We start from the raw sequence: 17,318 nt of genomic DNA, 5'->3' as shown, positions 1-17,318 counted from the left end.
TTGGTGTGTTTAATGCATACTAAATCTGTCCCAACAGTAACTTTTGGTTGGGTATGGTGGCTCACCCCTGTAATCCCAGCACTTTGGGAGACCAAGGCGGGCGGATCACCTGAGATCAGGAGTTCAAGACCAGCCTGACCAACATGGAGAAACCCCGTCTCTACTAAAAAATATACAAAATTAGCTAGGCATGGTGACACATGCCTGTAATCCCAGCTACTAGGGAGGCCGAGGCAGGAGAATCACTTTAACCCAGAAGGCGGAGGTTGCGGTGAGCCAAGATGGTGCCATTGCACTCCAGCCTGGGTAACAAGTCAAACTCCAACTCAATCAGTCAATCTGTCCCAACAGTAACTTTTGTACTACACTTTTTTTAAATGGGTAAAGACAACAGTTTACTGTCAGAACCTAAGCCCTCAGGGCAAGTTCTTAATACCACTTCCATCCTAATATTTTAAAACCTATTTTCCGCCGGACGTGGTGGCTCAGGCCTGTAATCCCAGCACTTTGGGAGGCCGAGGTAAGTGAATCACTTGAGGTTAGGAATTCAAGACCAGCCTGGCCAACACAGTGAAACCCTGTTTCTGCTAAAGAATATAATAATTAGCCAGGCATGAACCTCTAGTCGCAGCTACTCGGGAGGCTGAAGCAGAAGAATAGCTTGAACCCGATGGTGGAGTTTGCAGTGAGCTGGGACTGTACCTTAGCGCTCCAGCCTGGGTGACAGAGAGAGACTCCATCTCTAAATAAATAAATCAATCCTATTTTGTAGAGAAAGTGGAATTGAGGAGTGACTGCTAATCAATATGAGATTTCTTTTTTGGGGGTATATTCTAAAATTAGTTTGTGGTGATATGTCAGGTAAACTGTACATGAACTATCTCAATAAAAAGCTGTTTAGGCTGGGCGCAGTGGCTCACGCCTATAATCCCAGCACTTTGGGAGGCCGAGGCGGGTGGATCATGAGGTCAAGAGATCCAGACCATCCAGGTCAACAAGGTGAAACCCCGTCTCTACTAAAAATACAAAAAATTAGCTGGGCATGGTGGTGCGCGCCTGTAGTCCCAGCTACTCAGGAGGCTGAGGCAGGAGAATTGCTTGAACCCAGAAGGCGGAGGTTGCAGTGAGCTGAGATCGTGCCATTGCACTCCGGTCTGGGTAACAACAGTGAAACTCCGTCTCAAAAAAAAAAAAAAGCTGTTTAAAAAAAATATTTTGCACTGGGCATAGTAGCTCACACCTTTAATCCCAGCACTTTGGAAGGTTGAGGCAGGAGGATTACTTGAGCTCAGGAGTTCAACACCAGCCTGGGCAATATAGTGAGACCACATCTCTACAAAAAAAAAATTGGCTGGCTGGGCGTGCTGGCTCATGTCTGTAATCCCAGCACTTTGGAAGACTGCAGTGGGAAGATCCCCTGAAATCAGGAGTTTGAGACCAGCCTGGCCAACATGGTAAAATCCCATTTCTACTAAAAATACAAAAATTAACCGGGCGTGGCGGTACACGCCTATAATGCCAGCTACTCGGGAGGCTGAGGCAGGAAACTAGCTTGAACCCAGGAGGTGGAGGTTGCAGTGAGCTGAGACTGCACCACTGTACACCACCCTAAGCGACAGAATGAGACTCTGTCCCTCCTTCGTCCCCCTCCAAAAAAAACCTTAGCCAAGCATGGCAATACGTATGCCTATATTCTCAGCTACTTGGGAGGCTAAGGTGAGAGGATCGCTTAAACTCAGAAGGCAGAGAATGCAGTGAGCCACCATCACATCACTGTATTCCAGCATGTGCAGCAAAGTGAGACCCTGTCCCCATCCCCACTACAACATATACATATAGATGTCATTCAAATGGCTGTTACGCTACATATTATAAAACATACTTTACAAAACACTGTTAAAATACCTATCAAAAAACCTAATAGAGGCTGGGCACAGTGGCTCTCACTCCTACAATTCCAGTACTTTGAGAGGCCAATGGGGGCAGATCACTTGAGGTTTGAGACCAGCCTGGACAACATGGTAAAACGCTGTCTCTACTAAAAATACAAAAATTAACCAGGCATGGTGCCTGTAATCCCAGCTACCTGAGAGGTTGATGTAGGATAATCAGTTGAACCAAGGAGGTTGAGGTTGCAGTGAGGCAAGATCACACCATTGCACTCTAGCTTAGGCAACAAAAAGAGACTCCGTGTTTAAAAAAAAAAAAAAACCTAACAGAGAAAAAGACAAGCAGAAACTCATATACCCTAAATTAAGCCAAATATTATGATACTGAAAAATAAACCATGTAAGAACCAGAGATAATCGAGAGCTAAAAGGCCCTTATTAAAGTACAACCACCAAAACCAAAAAGTACAGACTGAACATGACCGCTGAAGGATTTCTTCAGAAAGACTTTTTAAAATTATCTTGAAATAGAAGGTCTTGTTTCTACAAATGAAAACATGAATAAAGTCCTCAATAGTCTGAGCACTTACTCATCATACTGGATATGGTAAATAACGTCTTCATCAGCAGCAACAGAGTCTGAATTAGACGTAGAGGGTACACTGTCCAATTTATTTGTGTTCTCTTTGGATTTATGATTTATATTTCCATTAGTCCTTTTACAAGAACTGCCATTCTTCAGTGGAGTTTTGCCACGTGACTGTCCATCAGAAGCTCTAGTAACACTATGTATGTGTGCTTCAAACCAAGCACCAAGGCCGACATCTCTGGCATCCACCAATTCATTTACCTAAAAAAAGTTTAAAATCAGTTAATGAAGCTTAATTTTGTCTGTTGCTTCAAAAACCTCAATATAACTCAAGTTATTTGTGGGTTATCATGGTAACAATATTTGCAGCCTACTCATATTTAAAGTGATTAACAAGATTAGATCAAGACTATTCTTTCTGGATTGTGCTATCCTAAATCTATTTACTGATATAAAAACTAATTTTCTTCCTAATTTCCTTCAATGAAATAGGTGTTTTATTTAACTGCTCCTTACTGATATATACACTAGACTTTTGAAAATATAATTCTTAGGTACCTAAGAGTCATTCTTGCAAGTCATCCAGTAAGAATGACACTAATGAAAAGCCAGGGCTTTTAACTATTATGACTATTAATCTGTTCCATTCATTTGTTCGTAATCTTCAAGGTAACTTACGCAGTCAGTCCAACCAGAAAACAGTAAAGTATTAAACAGAAAACAAAACTTGAAAATGAGAGAATTATGCACAGTAAAAAAATAAGAGTCTAATGAACCCATTTATACAAAATGGTGAAGTTCCATCACTTGTTAGTAACTCAGTAGGCAAACACGTGTATCTACTATCTCAAAGAACAAAGATAAAATATAAAAATGAACAGGACTGTAATACACAAAATGTAGTCAAGTCTAGTGGCTGATCCAGAGCTAACCCATGCAATCTGACAAAAGGAAAGAGTATTATCAGAGAATTAAGAGTTATAAAATGGAAGGTTAAAAAAAAAATCCTGTCCTCTTAAACACTGTTTAAAAGATCAGGCCAGGCACGTTGGCTCACACTGTAATACCAGCACTTTGGGAGGCCAAGGCGGGTGGATCACTTGAGGTCAGGAGTTTGAGACCAGCCTTGCCAACATGGTGAAACCCAATTTCTACTAAAAATACAAAAATCAGCCGGGCGTGGTGGAGCACGCTTGTAATCCCCGCTATTCAGAAAGCTGAGGCAGGAGAATCACTTGAACCCAGGAGGTGGAGGTTACAGTGAGTTAAGATCATGCCAGTGCACTCCAGCCTGGGCAATAGAGCGAGACTCTGTCTCAAAAAGGGGAAAAAAAAAAAGCCAGAGCCCTTTCAGGACAATAACCAAGAGAAATTCCTTCAACTTTTTTTTTTAAGCCCGTAAAAAGGAAAAAATGAAATCAACACAAGATCACTATTTCATCAAGCAATCTTTTCCTTGAAGATAGAAGAGACCACTTAAGGTGTCTAACATAATTCTGACAGATGGTAAACCCTGTGGGAGAAGTATATACTAAAAGTTAAATATATGCCAGATATTATGCAAGGGTCCTTACTCAGGTATGTCTAATACTAACAAGTCTAATTCCTATTTTACAAAATAAGGAAAGAAAGGCTCTGAGAAATTAACTTGCTTTAGGTTTAAGCTAATGAAATATAAGGTCACGATTTGAAGACATCCTTGACTTTAAAGCTTATGTTCTTGCCATTATACCATGAACCTTGATATAAATGGCAAGATAGGTATACAGGAATTTCAAAGGTAAATGAGGATCTTAGAAATAAGTTACTGAAATAAAGAAAGAGTTCAAACCACAAACTGAGAGAAGGTAGAAAGAATACAGACAAAACAAAAAGTATCAACTGTCAGCCAGGCGCGGTGGCTCAAGCCTGTAATCCAAGCACTTTGGGAGGCCAGGCAGGTGGATCACGAGGTCAAGAGATTGAGACCATCCTGGTCAACGTGGTGAAACCCCGTCTCTACTAAAAATACAAAAAATTAGCTGGGCATGGTGGTGCGTGCCTGTAATCCCAGCTACTCAGGAGGCTGAGGCAGGAGAATTGCCTGAACCTGGGAGGCGGAGGTTGCAGTGAGCCGAGATCATGCCATTGCACTTCAGCCTAGGTAACAAGAGCGAAACTCTGTCTCAAAAAAAAAAAAGTATCAACTGTCACTACCAGAAGAGGTACATTTGACCAAAGAGAGTATATGTAATGAACACAGTAGCAACGAAATAGCTTGAAATACATAGGTTTAAGATTACACAAGAATAAAGAATTTAGGAAAAAAGACAAGCCTAAGAGCCAACCAGCCTGGGTATTACCAAGAATCAGAGATAGAGCATGTTATACATTACATAAATTAATTCATATATTAAATAAACATAGGCTCATTTCTCCCATTGTACTACTAACTGACAAAAACATTTAGTCTCTTGTAGACAAGAGGTTGTAGTAAAAATGAAAATAACCAATGTTAAGGTCCATCATACTTAGGAGAATAAAATGAGGCTACTAATCTGTCACAGACAATCAAAATGTAAGTTTCATATATTACTATAAAAATATTGCTGTAGGGCCGGCCATGGTGGCTCATGCCTATAATCCCAGCACTTTGGGAGACTGAGGTGAATCACAAGGTCAGGATTTCAAGATCATCCTGGCCAATAAGGTGAAACCTAGTCTCTACTAAAAATACAAAAATGAGCTGGACGTGGTGGTGGGTACCTGTAGTCCAAGCTGCTCAGGAGGCTGAGGCAGGGGAATTGCTTGAACCCTGGAGGCGGAGGTTGCAGTGAGCCGAGATGGCACCACTGTACTCCAGCCTGGGCAGTAGAGTGAGACTCTGTCTCAAAGGAAAAAAAAAATTGCTGTAGGAGAGAATGCAGCATATAGTTGATACTAAAATGTTAACAGCAAAAATATATTAAGCTATAATCAACCTTACTAAGGAGGAAGAAGAGGCACAAATGAAGTACTGATTTTGCCTATCAAATATATGATACTAGCAGGCAGATCTAATACCTGCCTACCTTATCATCTAACAATAAAACTAAAAGTTAACAGAAACCTAAATCAACCTCAAAATACTGCCATTGTTTGAACATCAACACACAGAACATAATAGCTCACAAAGATAGGGCATTCTTTATATGCCCTGCCTTTATAACTGGAAACAAGTTACAGATTTTTTTTTTTTCTCGCCCAGGCTGGAGTGCAATGGCGTGATCTCGGCTCACTGAAACCTCTGCCTCCTGGGTTCAAGTGATTCTCCTGCCTCAGCCTCCTGAGTAGCTAGGGTTACAGGCATGTGCCACCATGCCCAGCTAATTTTTGTATTTTTAGTAGAGACAGGGTTTCACCACATTGGCCAGGCTAGTCTCAAACTCCTGACCTCATGATTCATCCACCTCAGCCTCCCAAAGTGCTGGGATTACAGGTGTGAGACACCGGGCCCAGCCCAAGTTATAGATTTATAATTGCATTTATAGCTAGAATTTATAACTGGAAATAAGAACATTTTTTTTTGTTGTTTTTCAGTAGAGAACGTTTTGCCATGTTGGCCAGACTGGTCTCAAACTCCTGACCTCAGGTGATCTGCCTGCCTCTGCCTCTCAAAGTGCTGGGATTATCTTTTTCCTTTTTTTTTAAAGACAGGCTCCTGCTCTGTTGCCCAGGTTGGATGCAGCGTTGTGACCACAGCTCACTGCAGCCTCCTACTGCTGAGCTCAAATTCCTGAGCAGCTAGGACTACAGGCATATGCCACCATACCTAGCTAATGTTATTTCTTGTAGAGTCAGAGTTTGCTATGTTGCTAAGGCTGGGTTTGAACTCCTGGTCTCAAGCAATCCTCTTTCTTGGTCTCTCGTAGTGCTGAGATTACACACGAGGTACTCTGCCTGGCCAAAAAAAAAAACGTATTATCCTACTAAGTACAGTGAGTATCCTACCAAGTACTGCTGTGAGTAACCACTCACAGAAATCAATATAAACTGGGTGGGGGCAGAAATGTTCTTAAATTCAAAACTTTCTGCACATTGGATAGACGTACTAAGTGAGGCAAAATTTGAATGGGCCAAGATGAATGTAAGATGTTAAAGCTGTTTTATAAAGTTTGGGTTTTAAGGGCAGTCCAGAAGAAAAATACTTAGACCTGTATATTAATATGAAAACAGATTATTCTGCCATGGCAACTAATCTAGTACAAATTAACAACTGAAGTAATAAGCTAGAGCAGTAGCAAAACAGCAGAAAAGATGACAAAGAGGAAAACAGAATTTGCCTACATAGAAGCATCTCAATTGTACACACAAGATTTTAATTTATTGATGTAACTGAGTGTCAACACGGAGAGGCCAATGCCACTGAAAGAAGAATTCTTATTTCCCAAGAGAACGGGACATATAGGAAAGCACCAGGATTGGTCAGGAGGCAGAGGGAACTGGGGAAAATTAGGGCCCAGAGACTTTACTGTGTTTTCAATGGGAAAGGTAGGGAAGGGGAAACAAGATGGCTATAGTTTGAATCATGTCAGTGGGCTTTGGATTGTACGAGTGGTCTCTAGTTGTCTGGTACCTGGCCCTGGGTGATAAGCATGGAATACTGGCTTAGTGTGTAAGAGATAAGAGAGGTAGTTAAGTGCATGGACTCAGGATTAGGTGTTTTGTATATGAAAGGCAGGTTCACTGATCAGTTGTTTACTATCTCTAGGAATCAGCCAGCCCTAGGAAGAAGGGCAGTCTCTCCCCCACCAGTAAGGCCCCCCCACCAAAGATGTCAAAACATCACAAAATACACAATTGTTTTTAAAAGATTTATATGGGGAGGGAAGGGACTTGAGCTAAAAAGCTAAAAAAAAAAAGTTTAAGCCAACCATAATTCCACAATTAATAGCTGCATTTATTCACATCAAAGATATAGCTACATTTAGGGTTGGGGGCAGTGGCTCAGGCCTGTCTGTAATCCCAGCACTTTGGGAGGCCAAGGTGGGTGGATCACCTGAGGTCAGGAGTTCAAGACCAGCCTGAGGGACACGGCAATACTCGGGAGGCTGAGGCAGGAGAATCACTTGAATCTGGGAGGTGGAGATTGCAGTGAACTGAGATTGTGCCATTGCACTCCAGGGCAAAGAGTGAAACTCCGTCTCAAAAATAAAAAATAAAAAAAAGATGTAGCCACATTTAGAGAAATAGTCTCCCCTGTCCAAATATTTAATATTTTAAAAACTGAAGTATGGGAGGCAAGGAACTATCATTAAAGAAAGAAAATACCAACAGCAACCATTTGAGGGTTTTACTATATGCTGGGTTATCATTTGCTCTGCTGAAAGCACTCCGGCTCTGCAATTAAACCTAGGTTTGAATTATTCATCTATCATCCACTAGGTGTTACCATGAACAAGTTACTTAATTTGTCCCAGCATCTTGCACTGTATTTGAAATAAAGTTAGAAAATCCATATAACGTGCCAACCCAGCAAGCATACAGTATACACAAATGAAACAACTGTTTCCTTAGTAAGTATCATATGTTCAATGTTAAGATTCATTAAAACTCAGAGTATAGACTGGGTACAGGGGCTCACACCTGTAATCCCAATATTTTGGGAGGTGGAGGGAGGCAGACCACCTGATGTCAGGAGTTTGAGACCAGTCTGGCCAACATGGTGAAACCCCATCTCTGCTAAAAATACAAAAGTTTAGCTGGCGTGGTGGTGGGCGCCTGTAATCCCAGCTACTCAGGAGGCTGAAGCAGGAGAATTGCTTGAACCTGGGAGGGGAAGGTCGCAGTGAGCTGACATGGTGCCACTGCACTCCAGCCTGGGCAACAGAGCAAGACTCTGTCTGGTGGGGGGAAAAAAGATAGTATAATGAGAACAATTTTCAGAGTTGGACAACCTGTATTCTCAGCTTAAATCCCACATTTTTTACCTGTGTATCCCTTGAGCAAATGTGTTTCATGTCTGAACCTCATGGTTCAGAGGCAGAGGGATTACAGGTGTGAGCCACTGTGTCTGGCTGGACTTATCTTTCTTTAATCACAAATTTTAAAATGCAGGGCTGGGTGTGGTGGGTAACATCTGTAATCCCAGCACTTTGGTAGGACGTGGTAGGAGGACTGTTTGAATCCAAGAGTTCAAGACCAACCTAGACAACATAGCGAAACCCTGTCTCTACAAAAAAAACTAAAAATTAGCTGGATATGGTGGCAGAGATCTGTAGTCCCAGTTACTCAAGGAGCTGAGGTAGGAGGATTGCTTAAGCCCAGGAGGTTGGGGTTGCAGTAAGCTATGATTATGCCGGTGCACTTCAGCCTGAGTGACAGAAATGAGAGGTCTCTTTAAAAAAAAAAAATTAATTAAAAAAGCAATATTGTTCTATTTACATAAAGTTCAGCAACTGGAAAATTAGGGATTAGGGTTGCATAAATAGGTGAAAGATTATTAATAGGTTGTTAAAGATTAATATTAAGAAAGTTAGTAAAGAACAAAGAAATGATTACCATATAAGTCTGGGTAGCAGTTACAACTAGGGAAGAGGGAGAGTTATAATCAGGAGGAGGTACCTGGTTAAGTTTCTGGGAGTCTGTTAATCTATTCCATAACTTGGGTGGTGTTTACAGACACTGACCATACTCTCTGTACTGTCTATTACATTTCATACTCAGAAAGATTAAACATCAAGAACTGTAATGTGGACAAAAATAATATACTAAGATATCAATAATTCTGTTTCCAGTACTTTCTATTACACAATGAGTGTAAGAAAACACGTAAGAAGTTTAACAGTGCCACATGCTCACCGAAACTGTAAAGGCCTACAGTCATCATTTAGGCCACAATGACAGACGGCCATTTCAAAAGTACAATCTTTCTGGAGTTATAAAAACCCTCCATATACAAAAACCAAAATTGAAACCAATTTAGGTTTAAAAGTTCACCTTGCTTCAGAAAATTAGTTCCTAATCTAGAGCCAGTGTGATTCAATTTATGTTCAATGTACACACAATGTGAATGGATGGACCCAGCCTCTGTATAATCTTTCATGGCCTCTCCATATGTGGTAGTGGTATCTAGTTTCTTGCAGTAACATATGAAAATATTTGAAACTGGTTACATATTGCTCAGAGTTATCAAATAGGGCAAAATAACGATATTGGGTAATAAATAACTTCAGATGTTAAAAAAAAATTTTTTTTTTGAGATGGAGTCTTGTTCTATCACCCAGGCAGGAGTGCAGTGGTGCAGTCTCAGCTCACTGAAACCTCTGCCACTGGGTTCAAGAGATTCTCCTATCTCAACCTCTGGAGTAGCTAGGATTACAGTCATACACCAGCACGCCTGGCTAATTTTTATATTTTTAGTAGAGACAGGGTTTTGCCATGTTGACCAGTCTGGCTGTGAACTCCTGACCTCAGGTGATCTGCCTGCCTCGACCTCGCAAAGTGCTGGCATTACATGTTTCAGCCACCATACCTGGCCTAAAATTTCATATTAACATATTGTTTAAATGTTTACCCATGCCGGTTTTGAATAAAGGTAATTTGAAAATTCATCTTTTATACCTGTTTATCAAGAGGTTCATAGAACATTTCAGTCAGAAGGAAAACTCTGAAAATGTTTGCTCATCCATAAAGCAATTTCAAGTATAGAAAGCTCTACATCTATAAAAAGAAAATATTTACAAAGTGACATAGGCAAGAAAATAATACAAAGCAATAAAATGCCCAATTTCTAAGTGCCCTATAATCAACTTAAGGTTTTGATATATTATCTACTCAGACTTGTACTATCAGAAATACAAAAAACCCAATACAAATTTTAAACAAATTAATTTGGGCCAGGCACAGTGGTTCACACCTGTAATCCCAGCACTTTGGGGGCTGAGGCGGATGATCACCTGAGGACAGGAGTTCAAGACCAGCCAGGACAACATGATGAAACCTCGTCTCTACTAAAAGTACAAAAATTAGTCAAGCATAGTAGTAGGTGCCTTTAATTCCAGCTACTTGGGAGGCTGAAGCCAGAGAATCACTTGAACCTAGGAGGTGGAGGTTGCAGTGAGCTGAGATGGCACCCCTGCACTCCAGCCTGGGTGACAGAGTAAAATTCCATCTCAAAAATAAAAAAAATAAAGCAAATCATTTCAAAAGTAGCAGCTTCTAAATGGTTTCCAGTTTAGTCAACAAGTCAGTATGTGTTAAAAATTCTGTGAAGGCAGAATACTGATTACGAACATATGCTAGACATCCAAATACTTATGAAATCAACTATCCAGAAATATGTACTTCTATCTGAAAAAACTAAAGTCTCCAGTCAAAATTTCAAATACCTATGATAATTACTAAAGTTCATTCAAAAAAAAAAAGGAAATAAATCTACAGGAGCTTCAACTAAGATTAAACACAGCTCTATTTATTACTGTATGAACAGCAGCCTTGTGAGAATTTAAGTGCTAGGTTCCAATGTGTTCCTAAATGGGGAAAGGGAACCTTAATGTAAAATTTACTTGCCAATTTGTATAACCAAGAAGCAGGTGAACTGAAATTTGAAACCAGGTCTGATGACAAAACTCAAGTCTTTAACATCTATACTACATTGTAATAGCAAGTAGAAGAGATGTCAAATAGAGTTTAAATTCTGTAGTTCACAGCCAAAGCAATAACACTGAAAAAGAAAAACCAGAGATCTGCAGAGAAAAGTAATTTCTCCTGATGATCTTCTGAATTAGACTGAGGAGGGAAGAGAAAAAACAATGGTGGGGTATTGAGAAGGTTGCTAAATAGAAATTTGAGCTGACCTGAACTGCCTGACCTTGATTAACCTCAGATGTGCAAATACATAAACTGGCCTTCCTTTGAAAGCAAATTCATCCAGTCACTGCCAAAACAATCAATTCAAAAGCAGCAGCTTCTAAATTCTGGTCAAAGACAAAAAGTAATAATATAAGTTTAATATACAGAAGGTTACATAAACATTCATAAATGTATACATACACACCTTAGTATAAATATGTATTATTTCCTTGCTGTCTGTTGAAGGCTCTAAAAGCAATGGCACATGAATACTAAGGCGAATACCTGGAGACCAGACTTTCGTTTTATTTTTTAATTTTTTAAGTAATTCATCTTTTTTGAGACAAAGTCTCACTCTGTTGCCCAGGCTGGAGTGCAGTGACACAAACTCCGCTCACTGCTACCTCCACTTCCCGGGTTCAAGCTATTCTCCTGCCTTAGCCTCCTGAGTAGCTGGTATTATAGGCATGTGCCACAATGCCCGGCTAGAGTGAGTGTGTGTGTGTGTGTGTGCGTGTGTGTCATGACGCCCGGCTAATATGTGCGCATGTGTGTGTGTGTATCTTTAGTTAGAGACAGAGTTTCACTATGTTGACCAGGCTGGTCTTGAACTCCTGACCTGAAGTGATCTACCTGCCTCAGCCCCCCAAAGGGCTGAGATTACAAGCCTGATACACCGTGCACAGTCCCTACCATTTGACAAAGGAACCAGGGAATTTTGAAGAAAGGTTAATTCTAGGACTGAAGCAGGAAATATACAAGAAGTACTTGAAGCATGTTGCAGTGCTAGAAAGTAAGATAATATGATGGATAGGAGAGGGATCCAACATGGCCAAAGAGGAGCTCTGGATTGCAGCTCCCAGGGAAAACACAGAGAGTGAGTGATTACTGCATTTCCAAACGAATTTTTACTGCCCACAGACCAGGAGATTCCTGGGCAGAAAAGCGTTATGATCCCCCAGTGCGGCTGTTGCAGCCAGAGAAGGGGGTCTCCACATAGTAACTCACAAAAATCCAGGCGCCTTTTCAACTGGCAACTGGAATGCCTGGGAGACAGAGTCGCCTGTGCAACCGAAAAAAAATAAGGGGGGACTGAAACAGAGAGCCAGGTGATCTGACTCTACTGGTCCCACCACCACGAATACCAGCAATCTGAAACGCTCTGTATTGAGAGTTTCAGCTCTGTGGGGGAAGGGCGCCCACCATCACCCAGGAAGCCCATCATTACCGAGGCAGTTCTAATTATACCTCTATAAATAAAACTGCAAGGAAGTTCACAAAGCAGCTGCGCAGAGTCCACGGCAGCTCACCAACGCCTCTACTGGCAGATTGTGACTAGGCTACCTCCTCACTGGGCACGGTATCTCTGAAAAAAGGCAGCAGCATGACAGAAACTTAAAAATAAAGCTCCACCTTCTGGGGACAGAACACCTGGAACAAAAAGGTGGTAATGAGCTCCACTGTAGCAGACTTAAACGTACCTGCCCAGCAGCTCTGAATGAACAACAGAGCTCACAGCTGAGCACTTGAGCTTCTATAAATGACAGACTGTCTCCTCAAGCAGCTCCTCAACCGCCGTATATCCAAAGAGACACCTCGTAAAGGAGAGCTCAGGCTGACGTCTAGCGGGTATCATTCTGGGACAAAGATATCAGAAGAAGAAACTGCCAGCAACCCTTACTGTTCTGCTGCCACTGCAGGTGATCCCCAAGCAAGCAGGGTCTGGAGTGGATCTCCAGTAGTCTTAGAGCAGAGGGGCCTGTTAAAAGGAAAACTAAGAAACAGAAATAATGTCATCATCAACAAACAGGACATCCACTCAGAGACCGCATCTGAAAGTCACCAACTACAAAGACCACATCGAAATAAATCCACAAAGATGAAAAGAAACCAGCATAAAAAGGGATAAAACACCCAAAACCAAAACACATCTCCTCCACCAAGGGATCACAACTCCTCACCAGCAAGGGAACAAGACTAGATGAAGAAGGAGTCTGATGAATTGACAGAAAGAGGCTTCAGAAGGTGGGTAACAACAAACTTTTCTGAGCTAAAAGAACATATTCTAACCCAATGCAAAGAAACTAAGAACCTTTAAAAAAGTTTGACAAAATGCTAACAAGAAAAAACAGCTTAGAGAGGAAGATAAGTGAATTCATGGAGCTGAAAAACACAACACGAGAACTTTGCAAAGCAAACAGAAGTTTCAATAGCCCAACTGACCAAGCAAAAGAAAGAATATCAGAGACTGAAGATAAACTCAATGAAATAAAATTTTTGAGAAGGCAAAATCAGAGAGAAATGAATAAAAAACAAACAAAGCCTCCAAGAAATATGGGATTATGTGAGGAGAACTAATCTACATTTGATAGGTGTACCTGAATGGGATGGAGAGATTTAATTCAAGCTGGAAAACACTCTTCAGGATATTATCCAGGAAAACTTCTCCAACCTAGCAAGGCAGGCCAAAATTCAAGTCTAGGAAATACAGAGACCACCACAAAGATATTCCTCCAGAAGAGCAATCCCAAAGCAAATAATGGTCAGATTTGCCAGTGTTGAAATGAAGGAGAAAATGCTAAGGGCAGCCAGAGAGAAAGGTCAGGCTACCCACAAAGGGAAGGCCATCAGACTCACAGTGGATCTCTCAGCAGAAACCCTACAAGCCAGAAAAGAGTGGTGGTCAATATTCAACATCCTTAAAGAAAAGAACTTTTTCAGCCTAGGATTTCATATCCAGCTGAACTAAGTTGCATAAGCAAAGGAGAAATAAAATCCTTTAAAAACGAGCAATTGCTCAGAGATTTCATCACCACCAGGCCTGCTTTACAACAGCTCCTGAAAGAAGCAATGAACATAGAAAGGAACAACCAGTAAAAGCCACTCCAAAAACATAATACCAAATTAAAAGAACAGTGACACGATGAGAAACTGCATCAACTAACAGGCAAAACAACCAGCTAGCACATCAAAATGGCAGGATCAAATTCACACATAACAATATTAACCTTAAATGTAAATGGGCTAAATGCCCCAATCAAAAAACAAAGACTGGCAAATTGGATAAAAAAAAGTCAAAACCCATTGTTGTGCTGTATCCAGGAAACCCATCCCACATGCAAGGATACACTAAGGTTCAAAATAAAGGGATGGAGGAAGATTTACCAAGCCAATGGAGAGCAAAAAAAGCAGGAACTGCAATCCTAGTCTCTGATAAAACAGACTTTAAACCAACAAAGATCAAAAGAGACAAAGAAGGACATTACATAATGGTAAAAGGATCACTGCAACAAGAAGACTAACAATCCTAAATATATACGCACCCAATACAGGAGCACCCAGATACATAAAGCACGTTCTTAACGACCTACAAAGAGACTTAGACTCCCACACAATAATAGTGGGAGACTTTAACACCCCATTGTCAGTATTAGATCAACAAGACAGAAAATTAACAAGAATATCCAGGATTTGAACTCAAACCTGGACCAAGAAAACCTAATAGACATTTATAGAACTCTCCACCCTAAATCCACAGAATATACATTCTTCTCAGCACCACATCACACCTACTCTAAAACTGACCACATAATTGGAACTAAATCACTCCTCAGCAAATACAAAAGAATGGAAATCATAACAAACAGTCTCTCGGGCCACAGTGCAATCAAGTTAGAACTCAGAATTCAGAAACTAACTCAGAAACGCACAGCTTCAATGGAAACGGAATAACTGGCACTTGAATGCTGACTGTATAAACAATGAAATGAAGGCAGAAATAAAGATGTTATTCAAAACCAAGGAGAATGAAGACACAACATACTAGAATCTCTGGGACACATTTAAAGCAGTGTCTAGAGGAAAATATACAGCAATAAATGCACACGAGAAGCAAGGAAAGATCTAAAATCAAAACCCTATAATCAAAATTGAAAGAGCTGGAGGAAAAAGATCAAAAAAACTCAAAACCTAGCAGAAGACAAGAAATAACTAAGATCAGAGCAGAACTGAAGGAGATAGAGACACAAAAAAACCCTTCCAATAATCAATAAATCCAGGAGCTGGTTTTTTTGAAAAGATCAACAAAATAGACCACTAGCCAGATTAATAAAAAAGAAGAGAATAATCAAATAGATGCAATAAAAAACGACAAACAGGATATCACCACAGATTCCACGGAAATACAAACCACCATCAGAGATTACTACAAACAACTCACTCCATATAAACCAGTAAACCAGGAAGAAATGGATAAATTCCTAGACACTCGCATCCTCCCAAGCCTAAACCAGGAAGAAGTCGAAACTCTGAATAGACCAATAACAATGGCTGAAGTTGAGGTAGCAATTAAGAGCCTATCACCCAAACAAAGCCCAGGTCCAGATGGGTTCACAGCAGAATTCTACCAGACATACAAAGAGGAGCTGGTAACACTCCTTCTCATTATTCCAAACAATCCAAAAAAAGGGAATCCTTCCCAAATCATTTTATGAGACCAACATCATCCTGATACCAAAACCCGCAGACTCAACCAAAAAAGAAAACTTCAGGCCAATAACCATGATGAGCATAGATGCAAAAATCTTCAATAAAATACTGGCAAATCGACTGCAACAGCACATCAAAAAGCTTATCCATCATGATCAAGTAGGCTTCATCCAGGAGATGCAAGGCTGGTTCAAAATACCCAAGTCTACAAACATAATTCAATGAATAAACAGAACCAAACACAAAAACCACGATTACCTCAATAGATACAGAGAAGGCCTCTGACAAAATTCAACAGCCCTTTATGCTAAAAACTCTCAATAATGTAGGTATAGACAGAACGTATCTCAAAATAATAAAAGCTATTTACAACAAACCCACAGCCAATATCATACTGGATGGGCAAAACCTGGAAGCATTCCCGTTGAAATCTGGCACTAGAAAGGATGCCCTCCCTCACCACTCCTATTTAATATAATTTTGTAAGTTCTAGCCAGAGCAATCAGGCAAGAAAAAGAAATAAAGTGCATTCAGTTAGGAAAGGAGGAAGTCAAATTGTCTCTATTTGCAGACAACATGACTGTATATTTAGAAGACCCCATCATCTCAGCCCAAAATCTCCTGAAACTGATAAGAAACTTCAGCAAAGTCTCAGGATACAAAATCAATGTGCAAAAATCACAAGCATTCCTATACACCAATAACAGAGCCAAATCAAGAACGAATTGCCATTCACGGTTGCTACAAAGAGAATAAAATACCTAGGAATACAACTAACAAAGGATGTAAAGGACCTCTTCAAGGAGAAGTACAAAGCACCGCTCAATGAAATAAGAGAGGACACAAACAGATGGAGAAACATTCCATGCTCATGGTTAGGAAGAATCAGTATCGTGAAAATGGCCATCTTGCCCAAAGTAATTTACAGATTCAATGCTATGCCCATCAAGCTACCAATGACCTTTTTCACAGAACTGGAAAAAACCACCTTAAACTTCATATGGAACCAAAAGAGAGCCCGCACAGCCAAGTCAATTCTAAGCAAAAAGAACAAAGTTGGAGGCATCACACTATCAGACTTCAAACTATACTACAAGGCTACGGTAATCAAAACAGCATGGTACTGGTACCAAAACAGAGACATAGACCAATGGAACAGAACAGAGGCCTTACCACACATCTACAACCATCTGATCTTTGACAAACCTGACAAAAACAAACAATGGGGAAAGGATTCCCTGTTTAATAAATGGTGTTGGGAAAACTGGCTGGCAGCATGCAGAAAGCAGAAACTGGACCCCCTACCTGACACCTTATACTAAAACTAACTCCAGATAAATTAAAGACTTAAACATAAGACCTAACACCATAAAAACCCTAGAAGAAAACCTGGGCAAAACCATCCAGGACATAGGCATAGGCAAGGACGTCATGACTAAAACACCAAAGGCATTGGCAACAAAAGCCAAAATAGACAAATGGGATCTAATTAAACTCCAGAGCTTCTGAACAGCAAAAGAAACAATCATTAGAGTGAATCA

The 17,318-nt window shown here is 40.5% G+C and overlaps 1 protein-coding gene across 2 annotated transcripts in view; it reads right to left on the bottom strand.

Moving 5' to 3' along the window:
* Nucleotides 1-17,318, bottom strand: part of UHRF2 (ubiquitin like with PHD and ring finger domains 2) — a 104,385-nt gene that overhangs the window by 74,392 nt on the left and 12,675 nt on the right. For both annotated transcript variants that reach the window (XM_002742920.6, XM_008996717.4), the window contains exon 3: nt 2,480-2,739. In XM_002742920.6, coding sequence (XP_002742966.1) covers nt 2,480-2,739 — 260 coding nt within the window. The remainder of the gene's footprint in view (nt 1-2,479; nt 2,740-17,318) is intronic.

This window comes from Callithrix jacchus, chromosome 1, assembly GCF_049354715.1.
Source record: "Callithrix jacchus isolate 240 chromosome 1, calJac240_pri, whole genome shotgun sequence".
NCBI classification, from domain to species: domain Eukaryota; kingdom Metazoa; phylum Chordata; class Mammalia; order Primates; family Cebidae; genus Callithrix; species Callithrix jacchus.
This window is presented reverse-complemented; position numbering and strand designations above follow the sequence as displayed.